Source organism: Myxocyprinus asiaticus, chromosome 47, assembly GCF_019703515.2.
Source record: "Myxocyprinus asiaticus isolate MX2 ecotype Aquarium Trade chromosome 47, UBuf_Myxa_2, whole genome shotgun sequence".
Lineage (NCBI taxonomy): Eukaryota > Metazoa > Chordata > Actinopteri > Cypriniformes > Catostomidae > Myxocyprinus > Myxocyprinus asiaticus.
In genome coordinates, this window is record NC_059390.1 from 10,910,001 (window position 1) to 10,935,042 (window position 25,042).

The 25,042-nt window shown below is 36.3% G+C and overlaps 1 protein-coding gene across 3 annotated transcripts in view; it reads left to right on the top strand.

Annotated features, from left to right (window-relative positions):
• Positions 1–25,042, top strand: part of LOC127436382 (liprin-beta-1-like) — a 28,470-nt gene that overhangs the window by 2,399 nt on the left and 1,029 nt on the right. For 2 of the 3 annotated variants that reach the window (XM_051690480.1, XM_051690478.1), the window contains exons 2-24: positions 5,412–5,493; positions 6,729–6,934; positions 11,141–11,230; positions 11,392–11,505; positions 11,990–12,100; positions 13,736–13,828; positions 14,663–14,780; positions 16,256–16,317; positions 16,519–16,603; positions 16,974–17,080; positions 17,444–17,559; positions 18,018–18,069; positions 20,793–20,949; positions 21,628–21,757; positions 21,858–21,986; positions 22,067–22,217; positions 22,332–22,443; positions 23,722–23,810; positions 23,886–24,005; positions 24,100–24,225; positions 24,334–24,522; positions 24,612–24,767; positions 24,912–24,977. In XM_051690480.1, the coding sequence (XP_051546440.1) occupies positions 5,430–5,493; positions 6,729–6,934; positions 11,141–11,230; positions 11,392–11,505; positions 11,990–12,100; positions 13,736–13,828; positions 14,663–14,780; positions 16,256–16,317; positions 16,519–16,603; positions 16,974–17,080; positions 17,444–17,559; positions 18,018–18,069; positions 20,793–20,949; positions 21,628–21,757; positions 21,858–21,986; positions 22,067–22,217; positions 22,332–22,443; positions 23,722–23,810; positions 23,886–24,005; positions 24,100–24,225; positions 24,334–24,522; positions 24,612–24,767; positions 24,912–24,977 (2,643 nt within the window). In that variant the 5' untranslated portion in view covers positions 5,412–5,429. Of the gene's footprint in view, positions 1–5,404; positions 5,494–6,728; positions 6,935–11,140; positions 11,231–11,391; positions 11,506–11,989; positions 12,101–13,735; positions 13,829–14,662; positions 14,781–16,255; positions 16,318–16,518; positions 16,604–16,973; positions 17,081–17,443; positions 17,560–18,017; positions 18,070–20,792; positions 20,950–21,627; positions 21,758–21,857; positions 21,987–22,066; positions 22,218–22,331; positions 22,444–23,721; positions 23,811–23,885; positions 24,006–24,099; positions 24,226–24,333; positions 24,523–24,611; positions 24,768–24,911; positions 24,978–25,042 lie in introns of all 3 variants that reach the window. The other variant, XM_051690479.1, reaches the window with a different exon arrangement.

The window sequence follows — 25,042 nt, forward strand, 5'->3', positions numbered from 1 at the left end:
CAGATTTTCAAAGTGGTCTTAGACTTTTGGACCCCACTGTATGTTTGGGCCGATGCTTAGCCTGCATTATGCCACTGGCAGCGGGTTGTTTTTCTTTCAAACTACCCCTACCCCCTCCCTCTATCTCCACATCTGGCCAACGTCAGACTGCGTAAATAAATCAGAATGACTTCTACCTTTGTATTAGTAGGCCAGTCTGGGCTCTGAGCCAATCACGACAGTCCCTCCTACAGTGGTTTGGTTTACAACCCTTTAAGGGAATTTGTGGTCTGCTAATTTATTGTATGTTTACTAGCTAAACACAGAAATTAATTTTTGTGAGGGGTGGTCAGTGCTTTGAGCCTGAGGGAGGGTTGTATCATATCTATGTTTAGAGGAAGTGCCGGATGAGGGTCTGAGTGTATGTGAGTACATCTGGAGGAGTTTTTCAGGAATCCGGGGGAAGGAGTCATGGAGCGACTGGTGCATGGTACTCTACTAAGTTGAGATAGGCCGACCTGATCTGTCAAGAAAATGAGACAAAACATTTACTATTAAAATTAATGTCAATATGGTGTTTTTTTTTTTTTTTTTTTTGCTCTCTTATGGAAATCTGATTCCTCAGTCCATTTTGTGCTTGATTTCTAATTTGCTGCATTTACTACTGGAAAGTATTGTTCAAAAGTTTGTTTGGAGCCAAAGATCCATCCACGCTATCACAATTTTTTATCCATAAGATTTTCCATCCAGACTTTGTGGAGTGGAAAGTCAAAATAACCGTGAACAGAAGAGAAAGAAGCTGGTTCTCATTAGAGCAGATGGAAAGAAAGCGAAGTCATACTTGAGATTATTTTAATTGGGTCCGACTGTAAATGCACAATAGGTCAATAGAATACCGAATAGAATTTCATCAGTCCTCCTGTGTAATCTTAATTTGGGTTTGGCCAGATTACATTTTTGAAGTCTTGCTGTGATTCCTGCACTTGTTTCTGGCCTTTTAAAGGTTCAATCACATCGGCAAATATTGAGTTTCAAAATTCTCCTTGCACCATTGGGAATAACTGCTAGAAATCCAGGGCTTCCCCCTAGGAAGTGATACAGGCAGCTGACTAAATACAGCACCATTTCCTCCAGGGACGTGGAGAATGTTTTCTGTAAGCCAAAAGTAACTCCGAGCTCCTGGAAAGCCATGGAGAATAGATGGGACAGACCTCCACTTTGGCCAGTGTTTGAGAAGGTGATAATGGATCTGGATGTCAGTTCAAATCCAGAAGATCATAATTTATTAAGCAGTTTCATGCTTTGTGGTCAGAAGCTTGACTATGTTTTTTTAGTTCTAAATGGAAAACCATTTATATTATATGGTAAAATCTACTGATGATGAGGTTTGTTGTTTAAATGTCCTAAAATGGGTGGATTTTGAATGGTGGCAGTCAAGGCATTGTATACAATAGACTCATTAGCTAGACAAAATCTGATATACTTAAACAAAGGCTTAGCCCTCTCCTTTTGCTACGTAAATCTGAAGTGACGTGACCTTCTTGCCCTTTCTCAGTATTCCATCATCTATTACAAAGTTTGTTGATTGAAGATGTTCATAACAGAATAGACTCATCTTAGAAGGAGAATAAAGCTCATAATGGTGCTCTTTCTGCAGGTCGGTGGCAACCGGACAAACAAAGACCTCTGTGTTAGTTGTTGAGCTTTCCTGAAGTTCACCCGCCCACTCTGTAACCAGATTAAATGGGGTAATTTAGAATGTTTTACCCCACTGTTTTGCCTTTTAATTGTAACCAGCAGCATGCAGCATCTCATCACCTATTCTTATGGCATTTTTAGTTCACCTATTCTCTCATCATTTACTCACCCTCTTGTTGTTTCAAACCTGTATGACTTATGTTCTTTTGTGAAACACAATGGAACAGATGTTAGGCAGAATGTTAGCCTCAGTCACCATTCACTTTCATTGCCTCTTTGTTTTCTGTACAATGAAAGTGAATGGTGACTAGGCTAACATTCCGCTTAACATGTCCTTTTGCAGAAGAAATTTGAGTTCGACATTTTATGTTTTGATTCACGGCCATATAAATGGTTAACTTTGTGGGTGTATGTAACATTTACATAACGTGGTTATATGTAAAATGTTCTATAGCCTAGGCAACTTGGATATGTGTATGTGATTTTTTATGTATATATATATATATACACACACACACACACACACAGCTCTGAAAAAATTAAGAGACCACTGCAAAATTATCAGTTTCTCTTTTTACTATTTATAGGTATGTGTTTGAGTAAAATTAAAAAAAATATATATATTTTTTTTTCTATAAAGTACTGACAACATTTCTCCAAAATTCCAAATAAAAATATTGTCATTTAGAGGATTTATTTGCAGAAAATGACAACTGGTCAAAATAACAAAAAAGATGCAGTGTTTTCAGACCTCGAATAATGCAAAACATATATATATATATATATATATCATATTCATTTTTAAACAACACAATACTAATCCAAAAAACAAAAAGCTGGATAACCATGGCACTCTTATTTTTGATTTATTATTTCTTTCCCTCACCTTTTTCTCCCCAATTTGGAATTCCCAATGTGCTCAAAATCCTCATGGTGGCATAGTGACTCGCCTCAATCCGGGTGGCGGAGGACGGATCTCAGTGTCTGAGACTTCAGTCTGCGCATCTTATCAAGTGGCTTGTTGCGCTTGCTTCTGTGGAGACATAGTGCTTGTGGAGGCTTCACACTATTTTCCGCCTCATCCACACACAACTCACCACACGCCCCACCAAGATCAAACCACATTATACTGACCACGAGGAGGTTACCCCATGTGACTCTAGTCTCCCTAGCAACCGGGCCAATTTGGTTGCTTAGGAGACCTGGCTGGAGTCACTCAGCACGCCATGGATTAAAACTCGCGACTCCAGGGGTGGTAGTCAGTGTCTTTACTCGCTGAGCTACCCAGGCCCCCACACCATGGCACTCTTTTTAATTAAAAAGCCTTTATCATCACATGGCTTAATAGAAAAGGTAAAACAGCTCTCCTACGCATTTCGGCTTGAGCCTTCCTCAGGGAGAGTAACAAACAAACTTCACACAGGTGAGAGTAATATCAATCATTTAGTAAGCCACATGATCAACTTGTTAACTATAGCGTTAAGCATTCGCTATTGTTACTTGTTTTCTTACTCGAAGGGAATATTACAAAAGAACAGAAATACAACCACTTATAACACACACACACACACACACACACACACACAAACTAAGTTATAGAAAAGGACTAAAATCCAAATCCTCATTCAGTCCAGGATATTTCATAGCATTTAACTTTATCCAAAATTCTCTCTTTTTGTTCTCTATTACCTTTCCTGATTGAAGTACTTGTATGGTCAATACCTTGTATTTTAAGAGTAGAAGGATTACAGTTGTGCACTGATTTAAAATGTTTAGCCATAGTATACTCTTCATTACCCCTCCTAATGGCATATTTATGTTCAGCCAGACGGTCTTGTAATCGTCTTTTTGTTCTACCAATATAGAAAACCATACAATGTGGACATTTCCAACCTGTAGATAACATGAGTAGTTTCACAATTGAGTGTTTGATAAGATTTATTCTATGTTTTTCCATCTAGAAAAGCTTCTCCTTGTACTACATTATCGCAATGATTGCATCGATGACATTTAAAATAACCCTTAGGTTTATCCCCTAACCAATGATTTTCAAGAGTGTTTGGTAGGTAACTGTGTACTAGTCTGTCACATAAGGTAGTGCTTTTTTAAAAAACTTATCATTGGAAGATCTGGGAATGGATCTCTCAAATAAATTATCACTCTGTATAATGCCCCAATTTTCTTTGAAAATTGTTTGACTTTTTCAGCAATCGTGCTATGTTGTGGTACAAAATAAATGTTATTTGATGTTTCAGATCTCGTTTTCCTTTTTAACAAATCTGTCCTTTTGTCATATTTTTCACACGTGTTTTAGCTTTTTGGAGAGTTTGAACTTATACCCTCTGTTTAAAAAGTGTTTTTTCGAAGTCCTTGGATTTATCCTCAAAATCTTGCTCTTTGTCACAAATCTACACAGTCTTTGAAATTGTCCAAACGGTATGTTTCGTATCAATTTAGGAGGATGGAAACTCTTAGCATAGTACATTTCCTAAATATTGATGCATGTAAAAAAAGCATCTTTAGCTTTACTAATTTCAAGCTCTAGAAAATGTATCTTTTCCTAATTGTACTGTAGGGATGGTTTCACATTTGAATTAGTACTATTAAGATATTGGTGAAATGATATTTGATCTACCTCTGAACCTGAACAAAATAGGAGAACGTCATCAATGTAAAGCCCCCACCAGATGATATTCTCTAAAAAATGATTTGTTCTAGAATTCAATACATAATCATGTTCCCATTTGCCTAAAAATAATCCAGCATATGAAGGACTATTATGAACCCTTGACCATAGAGCACCTTAAATTTATACTCCACCCTGGAAGCACTCTCTGTTGTGGGACATTGTTTAAGAACACAATACTAATGTTTTAACTTAGGAAGAGTTCAGAGATCAATATTTGGTGGAATAAACCTGATTTTCAATCACAGCTTTCATGTGTCTTTGCATGCTGTCTACCAGTTCTTCACATTGCTGTTGGGTGACTTTATGCCACTCCTGGCGCAAAAATTCAAGCAGCTTGGCTTTGTTTGTGCCTTGTTGATGAAAGAAAGGCCAGACTGGTTCGAACTGACAAAGTCTATGGTAACTCCGATAACCGCAATGTACAATTGTGGTGAGAAGAATATCATCTCAGAATGCTATTCTTAGATGCTGATTGGCACTGTTTTGGTTATTTAAACCATGATCAATAAGTAATTCATAATAAGTGTTGTATAGATATCTGGTGAATTTAATTTGTCTTTAATTAATTGGAATTTTAAATGGAATTTCCAGGATGTTTGGGGATTGAACCTTTTGGGCGGGAATGGGAAGCCTCAGAAAAAAAAAAAACAAGCTGAGATATAAGCCAATGGCATTAGCAGGCTGGACATGCCACCTCGGGGATTTTGTTATGAAGGCCTGGAATTCCGATCATTTCAACACACGGCAGTGAAATATCCTGTGAGAACTGTGCCATTATCCCTCACATGAGTCCTCCCATTCTGCATGGTGGGACTGGAACTCGTACTAGTGCCAGGGAAAAGAGAGACAGTTAGTTAGAGAGCAGGTGGTGTTCTGTTTAACAGAATATTTATAAATGAAAATACCAGACATAATTCATGAAGCATGATGCTCAACATTCAATCAACATTTTCAATTCCTTTGCAATTGACAACTAATTAAAAATTCTCTAAATATCTATTTCTAATAGTTCTATCCTTTACTGACTTTGAATGCCAATTTGCAGGTTTTAAAGAAGGTGATCATGATGTCTGATGCCAGTGAGATGTTGGCAGCTGCCCTTGAGCAGATGGATGGCATCATTGCAGGTACAGCACAACTAAACCAACCAAATTTGACTGTAGGCACAAAGTTTATTATCTGCAGCTTTACAATGTGGTCATATTTAAAAATAGACATTGCAACAAATTGTTTAATTGAAGTAGTGATAGACCGATAATTGTTTGACAGATATTTTTAACCAATATTTACATGTCATCTGTTATCTTTCCTTTAATATTGGGTTTACCAATAAAGTTAGCATGGCCCAAAACAAAGATGTACTCACGTAGTGGAAAACAAATTGTGCAAAGTCTTAGATTCCAAGTGTATATTGCCAATAAAATGGGTGAAATGAGTTATTTGTTGACTGTGCCATATTAGTCTCAGAAAGCAGGCTGTGCACTTACAGAGGTTAGTGATGAATGATTAGCTATAATTGTGTCTACAAGTAGAAATAAAATGAGAATTAAAAAGCAGTTATTCATATTGATTATCTGACACTTGGATATTGGTCGATGTTCAGTGTGGGATAAATTGCATATCAAGTCGCAGAGAATGAATTGGCATGCTCAATCTATCAGTATTTTTGCAGATTTGTTAGAGCTGAGAAATGATTTTCTGCCGAGGCTGTGTTTGTAGTGAGTGACATTACAAGCTTTTTCCACTATTTCAGCACTGATGAAATCTAATGCTTTTTCAATGTGCTACTACAACACTGTCAATCTCTGGGAACATCAGGCACACATCAGAGAGAAATGAATGTCTTTACTTGGAGCAGGAATGAGTCTTTTAAAGGCTGTACTTTTCCACTCTGTTATTACGTCCCATTGTGAGTACGGCACTGGAGTAGTCACGCCAAATCTTCCAAACTGGGTTTTGTTTTGGTCAGTTTTAAAAATGGCTTAAGCAAAACCATACAGACTTTGGGACCATTTACACAGAACATGCATTCAAAAACAGCTTGATGCAGCGCAGCATAATGGAACGGAACACATTTTTAAAAGTTTAACCTCTTTTAACTTGAAAATGTTAAAATATGGCACAATGGAGTGATGTGATGCATCTAGTTAGGCAGATGTTTACCTATAGAACAACAATTAAATAATAACAGATTGATTCCTTCACACATCCTAAGTGAACAGCCCCTTATTCTTCCTTAAACTTTTGTTGGCACTTTGGAATACCATACATTTTTAAATGTATGATTCCTTTACCCATAACTGAACAAAAGCCTTCTAATTATAAATCCCTACTCTGATCCTCATTCCTGTTTTTGCTACAGGTTCTAAGGCCCTGGGCTACACCAACGGACTGTTTGATTGTCAGTCACCGACTTCTCCCTTCCTAGGCAGCCTCCGGGTGCTGCACCTCCTGGAGGATCTGAGGGCGGCGCTGGACCTGATAGATCCAGAGGAGAGGGATAGTCTGCGCAGTCAGGTGTCTCCAACCACAGCTGAGGGTCTGGTGGAGTGGCTGCAAGGCCAATTGGTGGGTGTTCCTTGCACTATTTAAAAAGTGATGTTATAGGTACAGTAAGGGGTACTGCAAAGGTAGTCCCAGTCATGTTATGTAGATGCCTGCATGCTTGTGATGACTCTGAACATATGCTTTAATTAGGGCTGTGAATCAAATTAATTAAAAGACATGTAGATTAATTAATTGCATAAATATTTGCAGAGAAAGCCTCCCGAAATAACAATAATTCAATATTTAATGCTTAAATATGTTATTATATTTTAATAATTATACAATAGAAGGCATTGTATTATTTATTTCCTTATTATTTTACATAAGCCTATTGTATTGGCCTACAGTCCACAGCAATCCATTTTGCAATTGAATTTGTTAATCTGTCCAAGATTTATTTATTATAAGGGCTTTTCTAAGGATGCATCAATGTACATGTATCAGACGGACGCTTTTGGGGCATCTCACTTTAGTTGCATTGCATCATAAACGGCATTTTTAGGTCGCTGTGTCAAACTTCGTTGAACGTGGTTTTAAACTCCCTGCATTCCGAACTGCAGAAGTGTGGTTTATTGTCTGTACAGCTGCGCGTTGCATTTACAGCTGGAGTTTTGCTTACTGCCCCCTTCTGAAAACAGCTGGTACTTCAAGCTTGAATTGCTCTGATGGTAGGAATATTCTTTATATTATAAAAAAATTATATATTTTGTAATTAATCTCACTGAATTCACACTGCCATAGTTTTCATATAAAATATGCAAGAAAAAAAATAGAAGCTTTAATACAGCTAAAGTCCTATCACTTGTACATGTGCATCACTACTACATAATAAAAGCCATAACTTCTGCTTTGATTTTGCATGCATTGTATTGTACAGTGCATCCGGAAAGTATTCACAGCGCTTCACTTTTTCCACATTTTGTTATGTTACAGCCTTATTCCAAAATGGATTAAATTCATTATTTTCCTCAAAATTCTACAAACAATACCCCATAACGTGAAAGAAATTTGTTTGAAATCTTTGCAAATTTATTAAAAATAAAAAATGAAAAGGAAAAATAACATGTACATAAATATTCACAGCCTTTGCCATGACACAAAATTGAGCTCCGGTGCATCCTGTTTCCACTGATCATCCTTGAGATGTTTCTACAACTTGATTGGAGTCCACTTGTGGTAAATTCAGTTGATTGGACTGATAAGGTCCCACAGTTAACAGTGCATGTCAGAGCACAAACCAAGCCATGAAGTCCAAGGAATTGTCTGTAGACCTCCAAGACAGGATTGTATCTAGGCACAGATCTGGGGAAGGGTACAGAAACATTTCTGCAGCATTGAAGGTACCAATGAGCACAGTGGCCTCCATCCGTAAATGGAAGAAGTTTGGAACCACCAGGACTCTTGCTAGAGCTGGCCGCCCGGCCAAACTGAGCAATCGGGGGAGAAGGGCCTTAGTCAGGGAGGTGACCAAGAACCCGATGGTCACTCTGACAGAGCTCCAGCAATACCATCCCTACAGTGAAGCATGGTGGTGGCAGCATCATGCTGTGGGGATGTTTTTCAGCAGCAGGAACTGGGAGACTAGGCAGGATCGAGGGAAAGATGAATGCAGCAATGTACAGAGACATCCTTGATGAAAACCGGCTCCAGAGCGCTCTGGACCTCAGACTGGGGCGAAGGTTCATCTTCCAACAGGACAACGACCCTAAGCGCACAGCCAAGATAACAAAGGAGTGGCTACGGGACAACTCTGTGAATGTCCTTGAGTGGCCCAGCCAGAGCCCAGACTTAAACCCGATTGAACATCTCTGGAGAGATCTGAAAATGGCTGTGCACTGACACTCCCCATCCAACCTGATAGAGCTTGAGGGGTCCTGCAAAGAAGAATGGTAGAAACTGCCCAAAAATAGGTGTGCCAAGCTTGTAGCATCATACTCGAAAAGACTTGAGGCTATAATTGGTGCCAAAGGTGCTTCAACAAAGTATTGAGCAAAGGCTGTGAATACTTATGTACATGTGATTTTTTTTTTTTTTTATTTATTTTTTTTATAAATTTGCAAAGATTTCAAACAAACTTTTTTCACGTTGTCATTATGGGGTATTGTTTGTAGAATTTTGAGGAAAATAATGAATTTAATCCATTTTGGAATAAGGCTGTAACATAACAAAATGTGGTAAAAGTGAAGTGCTCTGAATACTTTCCGGATGCACTGTATTGCATGCATTGTTTTAATGTATACTCCTAACAAACTAAGAGAGTACTGATGCTGTAACAACACTGCTGTTGCAATACAGTAGTCAAATATCAGAGGTGGAGTTTGTCCAAATTAAATGAGAATTTTAATAATCGTAGCACATTGTGAATGTAAACAGTGACAATCGTGAGGCTGTCTGCAATCTTTGCAAATAAACAGGTTAAAAGAATATGGTTTCAGCATTAGGACATTGTTTTGTAGAACTATTTTCAATGTGTTCTATGTTACCATTATGGTTGTACTTTTATGTATCCTTTTGTATGATGCTGTGTACAGTTTGATGGAAAAATTCCTTTGCAGTATAATTATTTCAGCATAATTCCTCTGAAGGGAAAAATATCATAGACAGTTTTCTTTATAACGCACGTGTCTGTTTGTCTGACGTATGTCTCTCTCTCCCTGTGCATTTTCCGTCCTTAAATCCAGCTACGATTCATCTGGATTAAGCACATTTCGGCTCCCCAGCCCCTTTTTCCATATTCAACCTGAAGCAATGCTTGCTTTGTGCAATTTCCACTCCTGGACATCAAGATCTTGCGATGTGAAAACCATCTAGGCTCTCACATGCATCTCATATTCCACAATTTTATGTAGAAACTTCACATGACTCAGACAGCAGCATGTGATTTCATTTTCAGGTCCCACCAGCATTTGCCTGTATATGGTCATTTCAGAATCTACTCCGTTTATCGAACTGTGTTTTGTTGACTGTTAAGAGCCTGATTAATCAAGGTTGCAATGTATCACAGAAGCAGTGTTTTTGACCCCTTGTCACATGTTGTCATCCTCTTAAAGGAATAGTTCACCCAAAAATAAAAAGTCTCTCATAATTTACTCATCCTTATGTCATCCCAGATGTGTATGACTTTCTTTCTTCTGCAGAACACAAATTAAGATATTAGAAGAATACTTCAGCTCTGTAGGTCCATACAATGCAAGTGAATGGTGACCAAAACTTTGAAGCTCCAGAAAGCAAATAAAGGCAGCATAAAAGTTTGGATGAGAACAGACCAAAATATAACTCCTTTTTCACTATTCATCTTGACATCAGCAGTCTCCTTGGTGATCAAACTTGATTACACAGCCTAGTGCCATCTAGTGCTCTGAACATGCATCAAGTGCTAGAAAGTTTAATCGAGCTTGTAATTGTGGTTGTGCTTAGAGATGGCAAGATGTACGGTGAAAAAGGAGTTTTATTTTGGTCTGTTCTCACCCAAAACCAATTTGATCGCTTCAAAATACATGGATTAAATCACTGGAAACAGATTATCTTTGTGCTTTTTTGGAGCTTTAAAGTTTGTCACCTTTCACTTACATTGTATGGATCTACATATTTGAGCAATTTTTCTGAAAATCTGTGTTCTGCAGAAGAAAATCAAGCATATCTCATATGGCATGAGGGTAAATGATAAGAGAATTTTCATTTTTGGGTGAACTATTTCTAATCTGATGTCTGGTTTGGAAAAGCGTCAGTCAAAGGTTTGGACACACCTACTCATTCATTATATCTATTTTCAACATTTTAAAATAATAGTCAAGTCATCAAAGCTATGAAATGGAAGTATGTGAACTATGTTGTAACCAAAAAATCTAACAAATCAAAACCAACTTATTTTTTAGTTTCTTCAGAGTAGCAGCCATATGCTTAAGTTGCAGATCTGCACCATTCTCTCTGTCAACATCATGAGGTCACCAGCTTTTAAAACCTTATTAAAGGAATGCTCATATAATGTATGCTGGGCACTTGTAGGCCGCTTCACTATTCGGACCAATTCATAAAAATAACAAATAAATAAAAAAAATGTAAAGAAATTATTTCAAGCATTTAAACATAAACCTTTGTATCAACAAGTTTTAAAGATCATTGGAAAGGTAAATTCAGTCAAGTATGTCAAAAAATTTGACTGCTAATGTATGTTTAATGTAGAATAAAACTATGTCTAGAACTCTAAGCACGTGTTTATGTTTCCAGACAAATGGCCATGGATCTGCAGGAGAGAATTTGGTCTATCAGGAACGACTTTCGCGTTTGGAAAGCGACAAAGAATGTTTAGTGCTCCAGGTGTGTTGTTGAAAACAAGTCAAGTTTCAGACTTTACAATATGGGATTTTCCTATTGTGTACTGCTGCTTTACTATTGGCAGTCTGGCTGAATACTGCCACTGTTGTTTCTAAATGTTACAAACACAGAAACCCAATAATTTTGCACCCTAACCCCTTTAGGTGAGTGTTCTGACAGACCAGGTGGAGGTTCAGGGAGAAAAGATAAGGGACCTAGACACGTGCCTTGAGGAACACCGCATGAAACTGAATGCTACAGAAGATTTACTTCAGCAGGTCTGTGACCTCTTTTAAAGTACAGTAGCAAAGATGCACTGTATCTAGGTCACATTGTTGTAAGAATGGGCAGTAATATTGTTAAAGGAATATTTCACTCAAAAATGGAACCATAATGACATTCCAAACCCATATGACTTTCATCCTTCGAAGAAATGCAGTTGAAGTGTTTAAAAATGACAAAAAAAGCACCATAGTCCATCCAACTTGTATGTTATTTTCCAATTTCCGTATACAACCATACAGTGGATTTGCATGAGCAGCAGACCAAGAAGTTCTTTACTGAAAGTTCTTTGCGCCAAGATGCATCACACCACGTTTGACTTTAATGAAGAGACACACAATGACATTTGAGAAACAATTACATTTGTTAAGGACATAAAACATCACCCTTTTAAACTTCTTTTAAAGAGTTATTATTCTTCCCAAAGAAAGCTACTGCGTTTAACCATTCTCTTATTTTATCATTATCGTTTTTTTGAAGGAGCTGCTTAGTAGGAGTGCTTTAGAAACTGAGAAACTGGAATTGCTGACGGAGGTATCAAGTCTGAAACTGAAACTGGCCGCTGCAGAGGGCGATTGCAGAGAAAGTGAGGTAACAAGCACACTTTTGCACCATCACCACTACGGAAATGCATAGGGCACAGGTCTAATAAATTACCTCCTATAATTAATCTGAACCTTAAAAGTGATCAGATCTGAACTGACAACCTGAACATTTAATGAAATGAGACCTGGCTATTATGGTTTGACCACCCTGTGGTTGCCATGGTGGATTCATTGCTGCTTAAGGCTTCCAGAGGGTGAGAGAAAACGCAGAGTACCAGAGCCATTTCCTGTTATAAAGCTTTGAGTCAGTGAGTCCAGACTACACTGAGCCCATTCAGCTTTCTCGTACTTGCATGAGTTTAGGGGAGTTTCAGTTTCAGAAACCAGAAATCCACCATTAATCAAAAGAATGGGCTAGGTTTCCTCCAAATTAGACACAAATATGGATTTCATTTTAAGGACAATGTGTCTGAATTTCTCAGCTTAAATATTTTTCTTCTGCTGTGTCAGTAAGTGTATTTGACGTAAATTGCTGAGAGCACATTGTTAATTTTCACATGCCCTATATTGTTAGCTTAAAGCTGAAGGATTTTTTCCCCCAATGTTAAAAGGGTCATGCCATGAGGAATCAAACTTTTCTTGATCTTTTAACATATAAAAACACTAAAAAAAAATATACTGTACATTTCAGATCTTTAAACTTCCTTCTCACTGCAAAAAGAGCATTGTTGAAACCAAGCTGCCATAACAACTCATTTCAAGTTTGTCATATGCACAAGAGCTGTGAAATATTTTAGAAAATAAAGATTTTTCTAACGGGTTTCCCAAAAACTGCCATTGGTTGGTCAAACAGACCCTAACTCGCACTCAGACAAAAAAAAATTCTGCTTCCTCCACATTGTGATGTCACACTGTGGTAGACATTTTTATCTGAATGCCTCCACAACAGATCAACGCCTACTTTACCTTATTACTTCCGTAGTCCCACCCAGTAGCAGTAAAATAATAAGGAGAGAGCAGGTCAGTCAAGATCAGTGAGCCAATCAGAACAGTGGGTGTTTACCGTCAAGTGTTAAAGGAGAAGCAGCACCAAAACAGAGCATTTTTGACAGAGGCCCAGAAAGAGGGTGGAAAATGATCATGTTTTACAAATATGACTTTTTTGTGCAAAAAAGACTTTATTTATATTATAAGTGACCCTCAAGAAACATATTAAAATAATAAAAAATGGTATGTCATGGCCCCTTTAATATATTTTGAATTGCCCTATCCCAGCTTATAATGCAGATGCACTAAGTAAGCTATTTGTAGGTTCATTTCCCCAAAAAGTGTTAAATCTGGATCTGTGGTGCTTTTGAAACCATTGTTCTATTTGTTTGAGTGCGACTTAGGGGCTGTTTGACCAACCAGTGGCAGTGTTTGGGAAACCCATAGAAAAATCTTTATTTTTGCAACATTTTCTGCTTGGTAATTGGTTTTCATATACATCATTTAGCTTTAATTTTTTGCAACAAGAATATTTTTGCCCCCAAGTATTTAGCATGTAGAATCTTTTAGTGCATCAGTTAGTTTGCATCTGCATTTTGCACATTGTGTATATTTTACATCTGTTCCTTACATATTTATTCGCTTTCACATTCTTGACCATTTGATGCATAGATAACATGGTCTGTCTCCTCAGGGTCTTTATCAGGATTTGAAAGACATGCGTCTCAAGTTGACAAGCATGGAGGATGAGAGACAAGAGTATGACCAAAATCTTAACTGTATCAAAGTAAGAAATCCTCTTGGTCAGGTGATACTTACACAACACAAGATTAACAGCACTGAAGTGTAACGGCATTAGTGTACGAATCATTTTAGCACACAGAAATCCCTGTGTAGCTCACTCGTCCTTCATGGCTAACCACTGGAATGTGTCAAGCTAATGAAGTATATTCTCATGCTCAAGGCTGGATAGATTCCTCATGTAAAGTCATATCAAGAAGGTTGTTGCTCTGAAGTTGTAGTATTTCTGGACATTACTGTGCTATGCCTCTCTTGATGTATTTCTTGATGTCTATATTTTTGTTGTGTTTTCATGTAGTTTTCTCATTGAGGTCTTGAACAGCATTTGTTCACACTGCATTATAGAATACCCATTCTTTTCTTTCAATCCCAATCACTACAGTGGCCCAAATAGTTTTTGGACCCTTAAGCAACACTTAAAACAAATGGATTTCAGTGCATTAGATAACAAAACAAAATACCGAAAGAAGTGACATTTTCAAACAAATAATGCAATCTTTTCTCAGAACTAACTTCGAGTGTCAAATAAATTGTCCAAATACATTTGTCTTCAGTTTAAAATCTTTATAACCTAACTTTTTTTTTTATTTTTATGTATTGCTTGTACAGTGTTTTTGTGCTATCTTTCTTTAAACTATTTGCCACTTGATTTAACATTGATTTCACATGCAAATATATTAAGTGTAGCTAAAGTGTTTGAATACTACATGGGGCCACTGATTATTAAATAATAGTTTAGGTTTATTTTCTGTGTTGCATTTTAAAACTGCCATACATATGCACTATGAGAATGTACATTAATTTGGTTTTGATTTATCAGGAACAGCTAACAGCACTTCAGAAGCAATTGGAGGAGAGAGAGCAGGTACTTAGAAGACTTCAGGATCAAGCCCAACTGGAGGTCATGACCCCGGAGCAGTCACAAAGCAGGGAAAAAGGTACTGTTGTGTGTCTCATCACCTGATGTGAACATATGGCTATATAGTGCATGCAGCATGGGGGCTCAACATTTAATCATTGTTTATTTGAAAATTTAGATGGAACTCATACATTCATAGCTTTGTTAGATTAAAAAAAAGTTTTGTATATAATGCACATTTTTTTTATGCTTGCAGCTATTACAGGGTTTCTGCAGATCCTTAAAGTCTTAAAATGTCTTAAATTCAGTTTTCAAAATTTAAGACCATAAAAAGTCTTAAATATCTTAAATGGTAAAACAAAAGTCTTAATTATCATTTAAAGAGGTCTTAAATTTAGAGACAGAAAAACAGGAATCGCGTTATAGCCGAATGTAATTATTAAACAACAGAAGGCTGTGATTTAATCAAATAAATCTATAGTCTGTATACGCTGCACGCTTCAAAGAGAAGACGCGGCACTGTTGCACATTTTCCAAGTGCACAGGAAGCTCATGATACAGTGTTTCCAGCGGTTTCAGAGTGGTTTAAAATCAGTTAATTACTGATTTTTTTGTTTTGTTTTATGACAATGTTTATTTTACAGCGTGTATATAGTAATAAGTTGTAGATTATTGTAAGAGTGTATATTTTATTTCCCTTATCTTTTTGTGTGAGCAACTGGGAGTACAGACATTTCAAAATAAGAGTCCCCGGTGTATTTTCGGCTTGTGTATAGTCATAAGCCCTGCGTTATGCACCAAATCTTTTTTTTTTTTTTTTCTGGTTATTATATGAAATTTGGTTTCTTGTTGCCTCTGTGTCTGTTCCCATCACAGTAAGAATTTGTAACACATCAATATATCAGTTTTAAAAACAATTGGCCGATTTGTCAGTTATTGCCTTTCTTCCAATGCATTATTGTATCAGCAAAATCCAATATCGGTCGATCTCTAATTAGTATGTGTCGATATTTTGGTAATTTTTTTTTATATATATATATATATAATCTGGTATGAACATACTGTACTCATTTTATTTGTTCAAGTCTTAAAGCTTTTCAAAAGTCTTAAATTTGATTTTAAAATCTGTGCAGCATCCCTGTATTAATTCTATTTGCAGCAGAGGCTGCGCACTGTCAATGGATGACACCGAACAAAAACATTTTGTGTGATTTAAAGTGCTCTCTACTTTCTCCTAACACATTGTAAGCTCAAGAAAAAACATTGTGTTGGAATGTATGAAGTGTGAAGGATTGTAACGATGCGTGTCTAGGCAAGCTGATTTTTGCATGTAAGCATCCCCGCTTTTAACTCTGTTTTTTCGAGATTCTCTCAACATTTATTCTACATTGCAAATCATCTTTACTTCCAATATGACAATTTATTTAAGTTATTCCTGAGACAAACATGTTGACAAAGCCTTTCTCCATGTCCTATTATGATTGCATGCTATAAGATGTAATTTCTGGAGATTTCTGAGTTGTTGTTTTTTTCTTCATATATATATATGTGCAGATATGGAAGTGCAGATAATGAGGGGCACTGTTACGTCTTTAAAGGAAGCTAACGATGAGAAGGTATGAATCAATATGAAAGAGTTTTGCTGTGGTAAAATCAAATCACACCACACACGCTTGCCAATAGATGGTTTTCATGGCAAAGAGTACTTCATAATCTCCCCTTGCTTCAAATGTCTAACATTTATATAACCACTTGTGTTTTTATAATGTATGGATCAATAAATTGTGATGTATTGAGAATCTGAATTTTCTTTTTAGGATCTTAAGATAAAAGAGCTGCAGCAGTCCCTGATGCATTACAAGAGAGTTCAGGATATGGGGACATCCGTGCAGGTATCAAAAGGTGAGATTTCCAAAGCTTACTTTTATGTACTTCCATCATTTCAGTGACATTTTAAGGGTTCTCTCAACCACTGTCATGAAACCAATGGCTTGTATACTCAATTGACTCTGTAGCTGAGACATAGGAAGTGTATGCAGCCGAATGTGTGATGGAATATAAAAAAAAACATTTGTAGCATCCTCAGTCTGTATTATGATTTCATTGAACGTTAATTCAGCTTGATCTCACAAGTCACCTAATAGAGTACATTTTAATTGTCTCCTACTGTTTGGAATTGTTCCAAAATATTTCCCACAAAACTTTGGTCACCATCTCCGCACAATAACAGGATTTATCCTGTCTAATGAGTGAATTTGTGCTGTTTTCTCAGACAAACCCAGAGAAGAGGACTTGACGGAGGGGCTGTGTGAAGGGACAGTCGTAGCGGCCACAAATACTGAGAATGTCTCCACAGGAGGCACAGAGGAAACTGATGAAGTATGAAGGATCTCTGCTGTATCTCACACACTGTTCTGTACGCAGGATGTTCCTCAGACGTCCGTTACACTGCCTTCCTTGCAGTGCTTTCATTGCGATGGGCTGACAGAATAACTTGAAAATAAACTTTTTTTTTTGACCGAGAATATCTCTGTTGTTTTTGTTTGGGAGCAATATCCTGCGGGGGTTTTTGTAATTATTATTTTTTAGGTAATTTTTTCACTGGTCACTGTCTGCTCCTCTTGTTCAATGAAATTTGAATCCTCAGGGCAAATAGTTTGCTAAATGTTCATCTTTGTTCTCCTCTCTGCTCTTCTCTTGTTGAACTTCGTTCTTGGTTCATCAGTGTTTTCTCTCTCACAGCCTCAGCTTATTCCATGCACAGAACTCCTTCCTGAAGTTGACCTCACCGGTGTGACCGCACCCAAACCTGCATCTGAGACCGCACTTGGACCTCATGCACAAAGAGCTACAGACAGGTCTGTTTACTTGCTGTGGACATGAGGCTTTGCCTCATCATGGTATTTTTAATTATACATTTTTTTCAAAGTGTTGCAGTACAGTGTATATACGGTTAATGCAAAGGAGGGCTTCACATAAAACATATAGTATAAAATTAAGTGTGACATTTTAAGATGGGCTTATAATAAAAAATGACATGCTTAATGATGCTTAGCTTTTTAAATGTAGCTTTGGTTGAGGTTAACTGAATATTCTATTTTTGTGTAATACATATTTTCGTATTGTTCGCAAATTCGTTTGAGATCAAACAATAATTGGTGGACTCTCCATTATAAACCCTATTCAAATGGATACAGACTTCAGCAGAACGCCATTGACGTGGCATGTAAATAAAGTGTTTCGAATATATGTATTTGTCTATATTTTTTGGTGTGATAGATTATTTTAGTTTATTTTGTTCATTTTGCGTTTTTAGTGTCTCTGTGGAACGGCAGCCAGAAAGCCCTCGTTTGGCAAGCAGTAATGAGGTAGGTACTTCAGTTTTTTGTCTACTGAATGTTCTTAGAAATATATTTTTTCAATGTTTTGTCCACGGAACGATCCAAAAAACACTTTAAACTGCAGTACAGACCATTGAAGAGACTGTACATCGATCCCTCACCGCTTCGCTGTCATTCCCATTAAAAATCAAAGATGGTGCTAGCGTATGGCAAGCGCTTTTATCCTTTAATATTCAGATTTGACTATCCATAATTATGATTTGACTAGTCAAAACTCCAATTTCAGATATCTGTTGTGCATTTCTGACTAGTCATAATTAACATTTAAGATATCTGCAATGCAACTTTGGCCAGTCATTTGTTTCCATAGGATTGCATTGAAAACTATTTTCAGATATCTACAATTGATTACTAGTACAAATTATAATTTAAGATATCTCTTAAGTTGTTACTAGTAATAAAAATCAATTGAAGATATCTGTAATTGAATTATGACTAGTCAGAACTTAAATATATCTTTAATATTGGTTTTGACTAGTCATAATTCAATTACAGATATCTACAATTCTGCATCTTTAAAAATATCATAATTAAATTTTTTGATCTCTGAAGGCAAAATATAGTTGTAGATATCTTGAATTGGATTCATGACTAGTCAGTATTTAATAGGCGATATCTTTTAATTTGAATTATTACTAGTCAATATATTTATTTATTTATTACTATAATGTATTTATGGATATCTCAAATTGATTAAAAACCAGGATCTTTATTTGGAGATATCTGCAATTATATCACCAAATAATTTAATATCTGGGAAGAATTTTAAAAGAGATATCTTGAATCAACATTCTTACTAGTGAAAATTCCTTAACAGATATCTAAAATGCTTATGCAAATTGCCTCTGCTATGCCCCGGCTTAAAAAAACAAAACAAAATCCTACTTCGGAAATTTTTGCTGTCCGCCATTTTGTCTGATAAAGAATTGATCTTTTAATGTTAGTCTTGCAGGTTTGGTTTATTTTAAACAGAATTTTGCAATAAAAAAAAAATTAATAAAAATCCATTAACAAAGAACAATGATGGAGCACTTGTAAACATGATTTGTATCAGCCAACATTCCCAAATAAACTCAAATAAAATCAGAAAGGACCCTTACATTAGCTCAAAGGTCAATTGCACATTGCATGTCTACAATGGGCATGTAATTATTAGAAACAAACTTTATTGATCCATGTCTCATCACTCCAACACTACTTCTCCACAGTACTTCTCTCAGTGTTGCTGTTACACACTGCCATCAATTGGGCTATAACGGTATTGGCAAATAGTACACAAGCATGTTTAATATACTAATTAAATACATTTATTTAATTGTTAGTGCCATTAATTAATATAGGTTTTGTATTAATTCAGAATACAGACGTTATAGTAACTAGGAAATTCACAGCTGCTTAATAGCAGTTATGATCGATTATTTAAATTGTTGAATGAGGCTTCTCTCTTTTCAATTCACTGTCATTGTTTAACTGTGTTTAAAGATTTTAAAGGATTAAAAAACATGGGTGCATTGATTCTAAAGCATTAAACCATACATCTATAATTTATTTGGCCAATTTCACATTTTTATAGATTGCATAATAATAAATAAATAACCATTTGTGGTTGTCTGTCTTTATTATTCATTTACACTTAAATTGGTCCTTGCTGCAACATATAACAATCACTTTGCTACACATAGTTAACTGAAGACCTTTTAACATATAAGTGCATCAAGATATTGTTTACGGTACATTGCCTAGTCATATCTTAGTTTCAGATATCAAAAAATGTAATTAGGATATCTTCAAAGATGCAGAATTGTAGATATATATAATTATGACTAGTCAAAACCAGATTAAAGATATCTTTAAGTTCTGACTAGACATAATTAAATTACAGATATCTACAATTGATTGTATCACTAGTAACAACTTAATTAGAGATATCTTAAATTATAATTTTTGTACTAGTAGATATCTGTAATTACAATTTCTACTAGGGAAAAACTCTATTGTAGATATCTGAAAATAGTTTTCAATGCAGTCCTATGGAAACAAATGACTGGTGAGAGTTTCATTGCAGATATCTTAAATTGGAGATTTGACTAGTCAAAACATAATTATGGAAAGTCAAATCTGAATATTAAATGATAAAAGCACCTGCCATAAAAACAACTCGCCATAGGTCTATAGATCATTAACAGTTCTATTGGCATGTTACTTGGATAATTAAATATTCAGCTCTCTGGCACCCTCTGATGTTGAAATATGTCCTTGCAAGCAATAATGTCACTAGAATCGTGACCACATTTCACTACCGAATGACAAACTGTAATCAATGCCAAATAATTAGTTGGTCAAATTAGCTTAACAAGTGCCTAACAAAAATAAATATTTTACATAAAACAGCCACATGGCTGCATTCAACTGATTAATGTTCATGACTGCTTACAATCTGATGGAAGATGCAAATGCGTGTTTGATCTATTGATTGTAATTACTTAACATCTCATTTGTTTTAACTGGATTTTAAGTTAGTATAGATATTATTTGGTTAAGATACTGTGTGTAGTTTTGTATTTTTATATATATATATATATATATATATATATATATATATATATATATATATATATATATATATATATATATATATATATATATTTGTATGAACAAAGATTTTTACCAGTTGGTTGCAATTTTTTTAGGATGACATTAGTAAAAATGGAGGCTTGCCAACTGTCTCCCCCTCTCAGCCCTCCTCAGGAGGGAGTGAGAGTTTTGGCACTAAGAAAATGCGCTCCTCTTTTGGACGTGGCTTTTTCAAGATCAGAGGAAACAAGACAAGCAGCACCCCTAACCTAGGTGAGTTAAGCCAAACACTACCTGTAATTCTTCAAAAAATGTTGGGCTTGCATTTATTTAGTACGCACATGTTAATGCTTTGCAAACTTAACTGATTTTTTTTGTTTTGTTTTGTTGAACTTGCTAAAGTGACGTGTGAGCCTTGAAAGCATCAAGTAGAACAAATGATTATGATGATTATGAACAAATCAGACATTTTTGATTTTGCATCGTATGGAAACATTTTCCAGCCAGCAAATGTGTTTATAAAGCTTACAGCTCTCATGGAGTTACACTATGACTGTAAATTTACATTAGGAAAACGGTGTATTTTACATTTTTAATATTGAAATTATTTGTTGTAATTATATTTTTAGAAAGAAAGTAATGTTTTAATACAAAATAGATATTTTTAGCATGTAAAGTGTGTTAATAAAATAAACAAAACAAAAAATATTAAACTAAACGACAAAAAACACATATTGAGTGCAAACTTTTTTTTTTTTTTTTTTTTTTTTTGTAATTATTATTATTATTTTTTTGTTGTTGTTTTTTTTGGGTAGTGGGGCCAGTGAAATTTGTTGTGGGGCCAGTGAAATTTGTTGTGGGGCCAGTGAAAATAGGGCAAGGGTGAGCAAAAATCTGAACTAAGGGGAAACGATACATCTTATTAATGGATTATTGATTGTATATTGACAGTTGAGGGGGAACAGAAGGGGACTGAGCACTTGGACTTAGCCGGAGCACCACCCAAGAAGCCAAAGGTGTTAGACACACACTCCCCTGAAGGGAAGAAAAAATCAAAGGGGATCATGAAGTTCTTTGGAAGGTCTTTTCTGTCTTTAACCTTTGTTTCTGACCATGTTTATGTTCTATGTAACAATAACCAAGAATAATTTTGTTGCGCATGTGTATAATCCCTCCATCAGGATGAAAAGAAGTCAGTCCACCTCCTCTGATCTGGACGATTCTCCAGAGTCAGAGTTTAAAAGGGGTGGAGTTCGAGCTACAGCGGGACCCAGACTGGGCTGGTCACGTGACCTGCAGCGGAGCAACAAGTAGGTATTTTTTACTGTCATTTGTTTGTTTGTTTATTTTGAGGCAGTTTATAATTTTATATTGTTAATGTATCTCTCAGTGAGCTGGAAAGCCCCTTTGCACACTGGAATAAACAGCAGGTATGTGAGTGGCTGCAGGAGCAGGGGCTGGGGTTGTATATAAACCAGGTGCAGCAATGGATCCGCTCCGGACAGACCTTATTGAAGGCATCGCAGCACGACTTGGAAAAGGTCTCCCGTAAAGCCCCACATTTTCAAATTAGTCTAACAGATCTCATTTTTTCAAATGGACTACTTATACCTTACCTATGTGTATGCTATATGATATTCCTCTTTGTACTTCAGGAATTGGGCATCAGGCATCCTTTACACAGAAAGAAACTGCAACTGGCTCTTCAGGCGTTGGGATCAGAGGAGGAAGATGCCATGGGTAAACTGGACTACAACTGGGTTACCCGTAAGTGACACAAATCAGCCATCTTTTAACTTTTGAGATTAAAGGGTCATTATAATGAGAAATCAAATGTTCCTTGATCTTTAGTGATAGGAGTTCAATGTACTATGAAAACATACTGTAACTTTACAGACCTCAAATCGTCCATCCCAGTCCAAAAAGACCATTTATTAGAACTAAGCTGCATAATTGGCTCGTTCCAAACCTCCATAAATTACTAATGTAAGTCAGATGAATATATATATATATATATATATATATATATATATATATATATATATATATATATATATATGGCTGCCCAAATTTATACATTGTCTGAAAGTTTAAACTAGTTTTAAAAGTTTGATGGTTATACAAAAATGACAGTAAGGAAAACAAGCTAACTAGCTAAATAGTGTGTCTGACCATTTATCTGACGGCCAGACTATCTGTCACATAGTCAGATAAAGTGTCAGATAGATAGATTTGTTTACATTTGAATTTTGGATCTTGAATAGTCTTGGCCCATTTGAACATTCCGTCAATACAAGTCTACTGGATGTTTCAGATGTTTGTTTGTCTGCTGTGCAAAAACTAATTCTGATCAGTTAGAAAAGATATAGCGCACTAAGTCAGAACAGTCTGATACAGGTCTGTGCCAAGGATTGTGGATGTAGCTTGAAAGCTCTAGGAAGAGTTACGGTTGATACTTTCGGTCTTTCAGGGATTTTGTAAATATCCTAAACCATGTCTGTAGAATAATAGTGCTGGCTTTCTCAAGTCAACATAATAATAATTAGGATTAATATTACTCCAAAATATATTGGATTTTATCTTAAACCAGACAGTAAATGTTTGAGTTCAGTGAAGTGCTGTTTTTCATTTTACATGCTAAGAGGCTGTTAAATGTATGTAGAAGTCTTAAAGGCACAGTAGCAAGAAATGGCCTGTTTTAGGTCAGATAGAGGAAAAATGTTCATGAAAACCATAATTTAGGTTGCTGTTATATAAAAATGTATAACACATTTTTTAAACAATTTTAAAATTTAAAACAAAGTTTTTTGATATATATATATATATATATATATATATATATATATATATATATATATAATATAAATAAAATTCCATGATTGATTCATATACATGATTTGTACAAAATCAACTATTATATTTATTGATGTTTTGGTGCAAGACCTCATAGAAGCCCAGATACAATGCTAAGTCAGAAAAAATGTTTTTTGTTTTTTGTTAGTTTGTAATAAAAAACATAGATTAATATTTCTAATTATTTCAAAGGATGGCTGGATGACATTGGTCTGCCTCAGTATAAGTCTCAGTTTGATGAGGGCCGAGTGGATGGGCGTATGCTTCACTTTATGACTGTGGTAAGTGTTAATCGAGTCAAATAAAAAATTTTGTTGCATACAATTCAGGTTGATTTACTCAACATCATTCTTTAGGATGACTTGCTGGGTCTGAAAGTGGGCAGTGTGCTCCACCACCTTAGTATTAAGAGGGCCATCCAATTGCTTCGTATCAACCGCTACGACCCCAACTGTCTCCACCGCAGACCGACAGAGGTAGTACACTCTGCCATGCCACCAACACACACTTTGCACTAATAGTTTAGAGTACGACTTTGACTTATTTCTGTATTAAATTTCCTCTGATTAGAATTACGTCACACCGGCAGAAATCTGTCAATGGACCAATCACAGAGTGATGGAGTGGCTTCGCTCCGTGGATCTGGCAGAGTATGCACCCAACCTGAGAGGAAGTGGAGTCCACGGAGGCCTAATGGTACATTTAAATAAGAATGTAACAAAGTGGAACAGAAATGTATCTGGGAGCATATAAGCATGTTTGTGCTTCATCATCATTCTGTGCTTTCTTTTCTTTTACTCGCAGGTTTTAGAGCCTCGTTTCAATGTTGAGACCATGGCCTTGCTTCTCAACATCCCGCCAAATAAGACACTGTTGAGGCGTCACCTTGCGACCCATTTCCATCTTCTGATTGGTTCAGAGGCACAGAGACTGAAGCAGGAGTATCTTGAAAACCCAGATTACGCTGTCCTCACAGCCACAGCCAAAGTTAAGGTGCGTAGCATCTCTCAAAGTTGCCTCTTTGTCTATTAGCATCACTTGTATAGCTCAATACAAGTGTGTTGATGTCCTCCTACTTTTAGCCAAGGCGTCTGTCATTTGGAGGTTTCGGGACTTTGAGGTGGAAACGGCAGGAGGAGTTAGAGGAGTACGTTTGCCCCATGGATGTGCAGATGCCCCAGAGCAGCAGTTTCCAAGGCCTTTGCATATATAAGGACAGCTTGGATCAGCTGGAGCAGGTACAGGCAACTCCATGGACCATGTCAGTGCACCTAAAATAGCTAATCATAGTAGAAAACCATTTTGTTGCAGCCTTCTCTGCTTCTACAGTAGTTAATTAATATGTTGTTGTTATATTGTTCAACAATGATGTCATCGTACAGATGGAGGACTCTGAGGGCACAGTGCGACAGATTGGCGCCTTCTCCGAGGGAATTAACAACCTGACTGTAAGTCACCATCATCAGATGCTGTCTGAAAATACTTAACATGTTTGCTGTTCCTGAATTTTCAA